At 29.7% G+C, this 12,469-nt stretch overlaps 1 protein-coding gene across 2 annotated transcripts; it reads right to left on the reverse strand.

Annotated features, from left to right (window-relative positions):
* Positions 1-986: 986 nt before the first annotated feature.
* On the reverse strand, positions 987-12,204 carry LOC145965173 (uncharacterized). 2 transcript variants are annotated; one of them, XM_083088558.1, is made up of 7 exons: positions 11,952-12,204; positions 11,739-11,838; positions 8,151-8,407; positions 5,857-5,874; positions 4,516-4,617; positions 1,772-1,897; positions 987-1,426 (listed from the first exon to the last, which is right to left on the reverse strand). In XM_083088558.1, the coding sequence occupies exons 3-7, from the start codon at positions 8,314-8,316 to the stop codon at positions 1,323-1,325; spliced, it is 516 nt and encodes a 171-aa protein (XP_082944684.1). In that variant the 5' UTR covers positions 8,317-8,407; positions 11,739-11,838; positions 11,952-12,204; the 3' UTR covers positions 987-1,322. The 2 variants fall into 2 exon arrangements, with proteins under 2 accessions (XP_082944684.1, XP_082944685.1); XM_083088559.1 differs by lacking the exon at positions 5,857-5,874 and having other exon boundaries at positions 11,952-12,203.
* Positions 12,205-12,469: the final 265 nt, after the last annotated feature.

Below are 12,469 nucleotides of genomic sequence, written 5' to 3' on the forward strand. Positions count from 1 at the left end.
TTCGATAGCAAGAAGAAAACTAAATGAAAGAAAAGAAAGCAACCTTTAAAAAGACCGGCTAACTAATTTTTGAAACGAGAAATATCAATTTTAATATATTTGAAATATTAATTCAGAATATAAAATAAAATAATTTTCTTCATCTTTAATAAATAAACTACGACCATCAAAAGAATTTAAAAAGATATTTAATATTTTTCAGTCTCCTTCATTTGTAAGATATTAATAATTTATAATTTCTTAAAATAATAATATTTATTCTTTCTTCATAACTTTATTTTTTGTATATATATTTGCTAATATCTTATTTCTTAAAAATATTAAAAATATTAGATACTTTTAATTTTTATAATTATTACAAACAATAAAGGTAAAGAAAGTCATTTTATTTTAGAATTAGTATTTTAAAGTCGATATTTATATGTGAATATTGAGAGAGAGACAGAGAAATATTAATTCTGAATATAAAATAAAATCTATATATGAAATTTGATAAAATCGGTATATATGTATAATATCTTGAAAAGATTAATTTTATATACATATAATACAATATTTTTACACTTTCTAATACAATACTGTAACGAAAGAATATCTAAAAGATTCTTAATATGAGATCCGCAGATTCTTAATATGAGATTACACAGTATATAGTATATCCCATCAATATTCATTTCTATTAGCGTTCGTGTAATGCGCTCATATGTAATAGTATTGTAAGATGAAGGGACGTATATCTTTTCAGGCGAAATTTTTTTACGCAATAAACTCATTTTCTTTCTCTCTCATATGCGAATATAATAAATGCATATATTAACCATAAAATCTTCAATATTGCATTAAATCTTTCCTACTTTTTCATTAGTATTTCATAAAATATATTTCTTGTTTCAGGCCTGTTTTGTGCATATTAATAATTCCTTATTTACAAAAACAGTCGATCGACATGATTGTATAATCTCTGGTTTGTAATTAAAATTCTGAAAATTTACGTAAAATATATTTACATCTCATTTATACACATACATAATTTATTATCATATAATTAAGTCGTCTGTTTTATAAAATACATGTGTTTCAAAAAAATATATTTAAAATTATTACGAAATTCTCCCACAAATTTTTGATGTATCAATTCTTATTCGCTTTTTACAAAGACTTATCATAGCAGCATTTCGAGATCACATTTTTTTTAAATTTCATCAAGTTTAGATTAAGTCATTCTCGTCGTATTGTGAAGAATTCTGTTTCGGTCGATACAAAAATAATTTATTAAAATAATGATGTACAAAATATTCTTTTTTGACATTAAGAATGTGCACTTATGTCAACAATAAATGCAACATGAGATATGACGTTAAAATCGTCAGGAACTTTGTGACATTTGTGCTGGCACGCGATCCTGCGCCAGTCGCTCGATATTTCCCTGCAAAAAGTTACTAATCAATTAACTATATATTATACTATATAATAATAAGTAAATAATATATATTAATAAGTATTTTAAAATCATAAGAATACAGAGAATATATTATACAGAGAATTATCAAGTATTTTCTTTCTCCTTTTAACAATAAATCCGACGCAGATAAGCTTTTTATTTAAAAGGACACATTTTACGAGTAAAATATTTGTATGTATTATATAAATAATGATAAAAATAATTATATAATCGAAATTTTCACAAATATTATGAAAAATGAATATTATTAATAACTTATATATATTATTCTATCGTATTTTACTGTCTAGATAAATGTAATATACTTACAAACGGAGGCTAAATATGAATGGCAACAACATTCTCGTAGTCTCATATATTCCGCGCAGTTCCCAGCTTGCACTTTAGGTTCTTCTGGTCCCACGCGACAAGTGTGCTCGATGAAAGGAAATACTTCTGAAATACAATAGAAAGACAAATAGATATGTAAACAAGACTACATTTGGTAAGCAATTTTCTTTTAATATTTTAATATTACTTCTTTAGTTCCTTTTACATATATATATATATATATATATATATATATATATATATATTAAATATTTATTTCTAAAATAAAATATAATAGTCAATTCCACGCGTCAATGAAATATTTATCTATTTTTTCTTTATTTATTTCTTGTATTATTAAATTTAAAATCTAATGTGATATTAACCTTTGATTAATTTAATATAAAGTAATTGTAAAAATAATTGATTAATATCACTTGAGCTGTAAAATCGTGCAATTGAGGAAGATGAAAGAAATATGATTTTGATAAAGTATATAAAATAATTCTGCATCTGGATACATTTGCATATCTACCTATTATCAAACAGGCAATGTGATAATTAATCGGTTTCATACAACATAGATTGAGAATTAATTCACGAGATAGAAGATTTCCGGCGCACTATCAATTGCGGAAGCAATAGCTTTTCAACAAATGGCTCAAATTCTCGACTTCGATTTTTCAAAATATGCACGGAAGCAGAAAACAAATTGAATTAACTGATCGAATTAAAACGATTTTCAAATGTATATCCTATGTTCTTAATCGTTAGAAATGATTAGAAAAGAGTGCAGACTGAGTGACTTACGGACGTGATCGAAAGGTGATTCGGAAATCATATATTCAATGTGCGTAACCACGTGCGCTACGTGTGGCAATGCAACTCTGTGCATTGTCGAGAATCTCGCAATGACAGCGGATTCAACGTTTTAAATAAAAAACAAATAAAAATGTATATAATTTACTAGCATTAGACAACTTTAATCCAAGAATAATGTCTTTTTTTCATCGTATTTCTTTGTCTTTAAAGATAAAAATATGATATTCCATAGAAATTTATAAGACAATTTATACTTTCTTATACTTGGGTTAAAAAAAAGCAAATCAAAAACGGGAATCAAAAAATGGAGTATCTTGCGAATATCACATTCTAGAATTAATGATTTCAAATTCAAAAGCGCAAGATAGAAAGTGTTTAATTGCGATTTGAGATATAATTCTTATAATATATTTTATTTAATTCTCTCTTTTATTTAATCTCTCTTCAATATTTAATTCTTTTAAGAATTTACGTCAAATTAAAATCGTCAAATTAAAATTCTTCGGTATCAAACTTAGATACATATTTGTTGCATGAATATCGAATACTGTAGAGTGTGCTAGATAGTTAATTAGAAATTCGAGCAGAGGAGCCGGTCAATGACAATAATTCTGCGAAGTATTCGAGAAATGAATGAGCTGAATGTTTGATTCGCTTGACGACTCGTACGAGTGCATCACCCACTGGATTCTACTATCAAACGCATTAACGTGTGTGTAGAAGATAAGGATAACTCATCACGACGAGCGATGATTTCCTAAACAGGTGATTGACCTTCCGTTCAGCTGGAGGAAACGTCATCAGTTTCTTTCGCGTTTAAGAATCACGCGATCTTTGCATCGGAAAATCGTGCAAATGACAATTGATGATGCATAATTCAAAATGTCGATTATTACAATTACTGCAATTTATAAATTTATAATTTGCAATTTATAAATTATTCATAATAAACCAAGTTTGAGAGCCAATAATTAATATTTATATATTTATATTTAATTATCATTTGTTTATTTTTTAAATTATTATTTATTTTTAATATTAATATTTAATATTTTTCTTTGATTTAATTTTTGATAAATATTATGATCTTACAAAGTAAAAATATTAATATGAAATTAATATAAAAGACAATAATAAATATTAATATATAAAAAATAAATATTAGTTTCAAAAATAAAAAAATAATTAAATATAAATATAAATATTATAATTCGTTATAAAAATAATAAAATTGTTATCTTACATACATCTTTTAATTTTAACAAATTTTTTCTATAGAAAGAGTAGTATAAAAATCCAGGAAACGGCAGGAAATTTGCTAACAGTTAATTTCACGTTTATATTATCGCAAAAATTCTTTCAACAAGCGCAATTTCATGTCCCTGCATAAATTTCGTCGGTATTTAAGCTATTACGTCTACGATTTCCAAGGTTTTCCAAAGGTACCTGCGCGAGAAAACTGCAGGCAGAATACCCCGACGTAAATATAAGCATTTTGTCGACTCCACGGTTATTCGGAGGGTTAACACGCGGTTCGAACCGTAACGGCACGTAATAATGCCATTATAATCGACTAAAAATAATTGCGGTCACGTGGAATCGCGCGATTTACTATTGTGCGCTATCATTGCCGCTGCTCTAAATTTGCGCGGAGCGCATTGCACAAGGTTTCCTCGATTGTTCACGCACGAATTCGCAGACCAAAACGTTGTTTTTCACGCGACTTGTGTCGCCGCGTGAATAAACGTGAAGGACGAGAGCGGAAAACGCGACTTCCGTCGTCCGTGAGAAGGCTAAGCCGATTTCGATCGCGGTCCCGCTTCGATAGCTCTTCGCAGAGCGAATTATCTGAGCGCAACTTTATTAAGGCACATTCGCAATTCGCAGTTTTACGTTAATAATATATCTACTTGAAATACTACCGTTGTAGTTGCCATCGCAGCAGCAGTGGTCGTTGATGACACTCCCATTCTTGCAGTAAGTCATCTCGGAGCTGGTGCAAGGCTTACATCCTGGCATGGGTCCTGCGACATATTATGTGAGATAATAAATTGAAAATTTTCAAACGAAATTAAAAACGAGAAAAATGTAGCTAATTGAAAAGAAAAAGATCGCTATGTATGTTGTTATCTACAATCTGTAGTCTATGGATGAGGGCAGGATGACACGAGCGAGGAGACACTCTTCAGCTGCTTATTAATTAAGGATCATATTTAATTATATTTCATTAACCTCGATGCCGGCGACTGCGATTAAAATACATGACAATCGCGTCGGATCCGCATCTGTAATTCACAGTAATTGGCATCTCTCTCTCGAGGCTCCTTACGTAATCCTTTTTGAAATCGTGTCGCGGACAGCGAAGCGAGTTATCTACCCGCGATCCCGTGTCGTATCGACATCGATCGCGAATATATTGTGCAACTTTTGAGATCGTGAGATTGCAGCCTCATTTGTTTCCCGGTGGACAAATCGTGTCCCTTAGATTTATGCTATTTCTCATTGATTAAATTAAAAGAATGAAGACTCTTCACATGCGAACAATGTTGAGTGAGAATTTCCAATTTACATTGACAATATTAAGCGATAATTATCAACTTTCTTAGCTATTTGATGAATAATTAATATAATTAAAATATATAATTATATACTTATTAATTCGTTTGAAATTTATATTCAAATTTCCTTGATCATTTAAATTATCGTACCGAGAATCACGTAGACAATTTTTGTTATGATATGAACTATATTGTTAGATGCTGCATGTATTGTAGACATATGACAAAACACTCGTACATGAATAGCTGGAAAAGAACGCGGTTATAGGAGAAATCGTGACCGGAAAATCGAATTTTCATGCACTAACGATAAAAAAATACATCTAACATTTCTACGCTTATTAGTTTGTCATTCTCAATCAGCGATTAATGATAACAATGACCATGAATGCGACTATCTTTATATAACGACTGAAGCTGTGTTGAATTGTACAGCAATTTGTTGAAAAAAAGCGATTTGATGATAAGTTTAAAAATTATTTCAGAAAATTAAATTGTACACACTAACCAATTATTACTTAATTTAATCTAATTACTATATTAAATCTTTCTTAATAGAAAAAAAGAATATTTCATACATGTAAAAACGTACACAAGCACACTACAAAGTTAAATTATTGAACAAAATTTATAATATTAATAAATTAACGATGCTTGAGACAAAAAATTAATATATTTCTATCGGCGAAAATTTTTACTTGTTACCTTTTTCATCCATGCCGGCTGGAATGTGATTGACAGAACAAATATTTCGAAACGTCAATCGTGGTTAGGTGGATCAAAGCGGCTATTCTTAGCGAGAAGAAAGATACATTTCTGTATATCACGCGTAGGGAAGCTTTATAGATCAACCATAGGATTCGAATAAGAGAATTAATGCGATGCTTTTAGTAACTAGGTTAAATTGGAAAAGACTGGAGAAAATGCCAATTAAAAAATTCTTTAAGGAGTTTATAGTTTTTTGACACACTTGACCTATTCTTTAAAATGTCGAAGCTTAAAATTGATAATTTTTTAAATTACAAACGATTAAAAAGTGGATAGCTTTTGTGGATGTTTTTATATTATTTTTTTTTGTAAATTAAGCTTGAGAGAGTTAATATTATAAATAGATAGCAGAAGTTTATAAAATTCCTATTTAAATATATAAATTGACTTTATGATAAACTTATTATTGAAGATTTTTAGTTATCAAGATATTTAAAAGTTTTATGGAAAAAGATTATATTTAATCAAATTTTGAAAGCAGATTTTAAAGTGATCAAAAAAATTATAAATCTAAAATATATGATATATCTAAAATATGACTCACGTACATATATTGATGAAAAAACTATATATTGTGCAAAAATTTTAGTTTGCATATTCACAAGGAACTTACTGAATGATTAGTTTTTAGAGCTTTCCACTTACCTCTCCCAAATCACATCTTAAAATATTATTTTTGTACAAACAAAATTTATATCTCACATACAAAGAACAATTCTAACTATCAAGGAATTCTACTTGTTTATTTCGCAATATTTACATAATATTTATAGATAGCTATTTATACATTAATAATCTAACCTAATCTATAACAAAATTTGATCTACGGGATTCATATAATATGCTATTTATAAATTAGTAATCTTATCTAATCTGTAGTAAGATATGGTCTAGTGGGAGAATGACCTAACGATTGGATAGAATCAATTATTGTTCCTTTACACAAAAAAGACTCCTTAAATAACGCGATAATTATCGCTTGCTTGCTATCATACGTAATCAATGACCAATTAAGACCAATTAACTACCTCTCACAACAAATACTTGAAGAACAATCTGGTTTTGTTAAAGGAAAAAGAACACGTGAGCTCATCTTGGATGTTGGACAGATAATCGAACAGCCACGGCAGTTTTATGTGCCTCTTTACATAGCGTTTATAGATTATTCCAAAGCATTTGACTCTATAATCTAGAACAAACTATGGGAAATACTGCAGGCAATAAGGGTACCAACACATCTAATTTTCCTGATTGCACAGCTGTATAATAATAACTACGCGACAGTAAGAATTGATAATCACTACTTGAGCAAATTTCAAATTAAATCAGGCACAGGGCTGTATCCTATCTCCTCAACTTTTTAATATCTATGCCGAATATGAAAAAGACACTGGAGAATTGGGAGGGTGGCGCGATTATTGGCGGCAAAAAGATATCAAATTTGCGTTATGCAGATGACTGCTATTCTAGCTAACAGCTCAGAAGAATTAATTGAATTACTCAACAAACTTGAATAAGAAAGTAATAGAATAGAATTAAGAATTAACAAGATTAAAACAAAAATCATGATAGTCGATCGCGCTAATTTTAACAATTCGACATTGCGCAACATTGCTAAATACGAAGTTCTATCGCAGTTCATTTACTTGGGTTCCTTACTAATAACGGAGACATAAAAAGTGAAATAGTGCGAAGATCTGAAATAACCAAAGTAGCAACTAGGAAAATTTATAAAATCTGGAAAGACGATCATATCTCTAAACAAATCAAAGTTAAACTAGCTAGAATCTTATATTCCTTATTTTTATGTATAATTCAGAAACATGAACCCTTTCCAAAACTGATAGGAAAATCGAGAAATCTGCCTAGAAATGTATGTCTGGCACAGAATACTTCGAATATCTTGGACTGCCAGGATACTAACGTATCCATTTTTGAAAAACTCGACATCAGGGAATGTCTTTCAACAATTATTGAGGAAAATACTTTGGGCATATTACAAGAAAAGATAGCTTGGAACGTTTTTGGTAATACAAGGAGAAGTTCCTGGATTGGATAGTGACACAAGGAGAAAATAGGACCAAGCTATTCAGAGGATTGGGAGAAATGGCAAGATTTCATCCCTAAATCATACTGTGACTCTTCAATAATGAAGAAACGACTGAGAAGAAGAAGAATACTATTTATCATTTCAAATTATGTTGTTTATTACTTCAAAAAAGAATTCTTACCGGGATATGTCTTCAGTTTCTTCGCTTCAGCAAGCGCGTCCTCGCGAAGGACTTCATGATCAAGGACGTACTCATCATCGGGATGATGGATTACGACTGTGACTGCCTCGAGATTGCCGAGGATCAGGAAAAGCGTCAGGATACTAATCGCGCCGATGTCGATCATGCTAGCATCGCCTCACTTCTCATTTTCGATTGTTTTCTTCTCAATGACGATGGACGACTTTCGTCTTGATTTCTTCTCGCAAAAATAAGTTCTGTTGAAATGAAAATAAAAACTGTCACACATGAAAGAAAATATAATTGATGCTATGGAAAGTTAGGAATCTTATAATTACGATATAACTAACAGTTAATTTAAATTTGATGTTCTTTAGCAAAATTTAAATTACTCGTTAATTATTCAAAAATTAAATATAAATGTCTCTTTATTGATAATAATAATATTATATATCCATATATTTCGAAGATTATACAAACATATTCATTTTGAATGAAAGAAAAAACCAAATTCAACTATGATTCTAAATTCAACAAGCACCTCTTTTACTATTCGGAATTTCAGCAGGGTAACACAATAAAGAGACTATCGCAACCGGAAGTGTACGAAAGATACCGTGGACGCGACGACGTCCTCGGTATCTTTCGTACACTAACGGTTGCAATAGTGTCTTTATTGTCTTGTTCTCACGTGATAAAGATTATAACTTTCGATGTTATGCCACACATAAATTATCTTTAAAAATTTATTTAAATTTCCTTTTTTAATTAAGTTTCCTTTTTTTAATTTAAAAAGATAAAAAATTTTTTAAAATTCATTGATTCTTGATCACCAAGAGCAAGGCATCGCATCGCATAAAATTGATCGTGAGTTCGCGATCGCTCGTTTTGCGTCAACTGCATAATTGATCGTTACATTTGTTTCCGGTATACATAGGATCGATGTCGTTTTAATATTTAAGAGTGCACGTGAGAAAAGGTACCGGCAAGAACCTTTGATATCGATCGCCACGATTCGCCTCGTCCCGGGAATAGATGATTCATCCCCCGCTGGTCGCGATTTAATTCGACGCACGCAGGGTTCCCTCCCTTTTGTCCAGGCGATGAGTCGTTTCATTTTCGTGAGATTGACTTTGCGAGACAAATATTTCGCAGTTTAAGAGAAAAATTCGAGCGATATCAAAAAAAAAAAAGATTAAAACGCAATTCCATCGATTTTAATCATCCAAACGAACAATTTCATCATCGCGAAGGTGACCGCGTGTGGGCGTTGCTAATGTGTGGATTTGAATTCTCAGAAATTACTTTCTTCTATATTAACATGTCTGAGATAATTATAGGGAATTATTCTTTTAATCAACAAAATTCCTTCTTCTTTATTTTTGAAAAGTTTTATTAGATTTTTATCATTTTTGTTATGTTATATTTATATTTATATATTTTAATAAAAGCTCTTTTATAATTATTTTTTTAATTTTTAAATTAATATTATAATTAATACATTTTATTTAATCTCTAAAATATCATAACACTCTTGAAAACGTTACTTTCTATTTTTTAATCTTTTTTCTTTTCTTTTTTCTTACTCTTAGTTACGCAATGTAATTTTCTAAAGTAGATAAAACGTATCCCCTCTTTCGTTGAGACGTTAAATGCCCTTAATTATGTTTTTCGTTAGTATTTCGTTACACACATTGAAATAAAAGCAGCTTAGAAGAGATACTCGCAAACGACGATAACATCGACAGGAAGAGACTCCGGGATGTCACCTTTTTGTCCCCGAGGGCAAGACGTTCACGTTTCGCGCTGGCCGCCCTTAATTGGCTTTAATTAATGACCAACTGTCATCAGGCCTGTTACTCATAACGGCGTGCAACTCGAGTAGGATTCTCGTGTTATCGCCTTTTTACGCCGTATTACATATTTGTTGAAATCCACACGACATAAAGATTATCTAATGTTTGATAACAATAGTTTCCGCGATGATTTTTCGTAACAATATAAGATTGAAAAAGAAATTACAATCAAAAATAATAATAAAAGAGGCTAAGGATCATAACATTGGGTGTTGGTAACGTAAAAATGCAATTAATTGAAAAAGATCCGGAACGGATCGAAACGTTACGTTTGTCAAATTTTGATTTAATATTAAATTGATATCACAAATTTACAACTTTCAACTTATTTTGTAATTAATACTAATTAAATGTATTTTTACGTTATCAACACATTAACATTATGGTCCTTAGCCTCTTTTATTATTATTTTTTTATTGCTTTTCATATGGATTCTTCTCTAATAATTTTTGGAAATTACAACATAATTTTATTAGCCAATGATATATTTAAATTTATTGATATCTAAATTAATTTATAATTTCTAATTAATTATGTATCATTCTGTCTTGGACATAAAATGGTCTCTTTTTTCGTCAGAACATAAATTTAAGAGCCAATTTACGCATATGAAGCCAATAGAAAATAATAGAAAAACAAATAGATTTTTTATTACGCCTTATAAGTGACTATAAATTTGTTGAGATCTTTCAATCTATCCTATATAGTTTTATAATTGGATCTTTTACACCTAAAATATTATTACACGATTCGCACTTTTTATTTTGCTAAAATTTTTTGAGTCTACATGTATATGTTTTAAAAATATAATTACGTTTTAGTAATTGAATTTTCCTTGCATTTTAGACTCTCAACATAAAAAATAAAAGAAATAATAAAGTAAATTAAATTTCAAAAATAAAGTAAAAAACATTTATGTTTAATAATTTACATTGATCTCTGTATAATATTTAACTTTATAATCCAATTATAAAACTATATAAGATAGATTAAAAGATCTCAACAAATTTATAGTCATTTATAAGTCACTTAAAAATCTATTTGTTTTTCTACTATTTTCTACTGACTTCATATGAGTAAATTGGCTCTTAAATTTATGTTCTGACGAAAAAAGAGACGATTTTATGTACAAAACAAAATGAGACATAATTATAAGCTATAAATTAATTTAGATATCAATAAATTTAAATATATCATTGGCTATTGTTGTACTATTATATAAAATTACACTTTATAAACAATTACTTTATAAACAAATATTATTTTTTAATAAATATTTGATACAAGTATATGAATGATATATTCTTTATCCTCAAATAATTTAGTTTAAATCAGAAATTAAAGAATTGCACTATATAAAACATTATTAAAAAAATATAAAACATTATTCAAAGAAATTAATGAAACCTCATGTATTTTTAATATTCTTATATAAAATGCACTTTAGGAATCTCATTATTATTATTGACAGATATTATGTCATAATATGAAATTACTGTACTAATTCATATTATTTTCTAGAATTTGTTTACATACCGGGAAACGATGCACTTAATCAGAAGTCACATGATTTGAATTCCTATCACACCACATGATACGTCAAAACAACATGAAACGCGGTATCGGTATTACTTTTTCTTATGCATACTTATACACGCTTCGTTAAGCGATTACATAAATGGCGCAGATAAGGCATTGCAGTTAAAATAAATAAATATCGCAATTCTCTTACCAGCATTTCACGCTCTTTGTGTGTATGTACGACTTCCAATGATAAAATATCCGCTTTTTTCGATCGTACTGCTCCGAAACATTCCTCACAACTCCATAAACTTTAAAAAATTTCAATATACACAAATAAATAAAGTAAGTAAATTTCAATATACACAAGTAATCAAACAATTATCTTCAATGATATCAAAACAAAATAGAATTGCCCTCTCACCATATCCTCGCGCGATTTACAAGCCTTTTATTTCTCTCTCATTCCCTTATTTCGTATTAATATTTGGGAGAGAGTGCTTCCTCAGATTATTAATCTTGTTACAGATTAGTGTAATTATATCTGTGGCACACGTCGATCATAGCGATCAAGATTTGCGCGAATTCGCGACAGATCGCGACGACGGGAAAGCGCGAATGGACGGACGAGCGACCGTCGAAGACTGCGGATCGCGTTGAACTGCGACTGAAGGGCTGAAAGGAGCGCTGAACAGCCGCCCCACACCACCTTCGGGTGTCGCCTCTGCTACACGTTGCACAAACAGACCGAATTCAGTGTCTGTTCAGCATCACACGTGCCATAAGTATAAAATAATAAATCGCCAAACACAAATGTGTGAAATTTCATAAAGAAGATTCAACGTATACTTGTTTAAAAAAAATCTGAAAGAAAGAAATGCTCACTTTTAATTTTAGTTTATACATAATTTGATACATGCAATATGTATGAACTCTTAAAAT

This window comes from Camponotus vicinus, unplaced genomic scaffold, assembly GCF_025532165.1.
Source record: "Camponotus vicinus isolate PSW18456_S1 unplaced genomic scaffold, iyCamVici1.0 SCAF_14, whole genome shotgun sequence".
In the NCBI taxonomy this organism is placed as follows: domain Eukaryota; kingdom Metazoa; phylum Arthropoda; class Insecta; order Hymenoptera; family Formicidae; genus Camponotus; species Camponotus vicinus.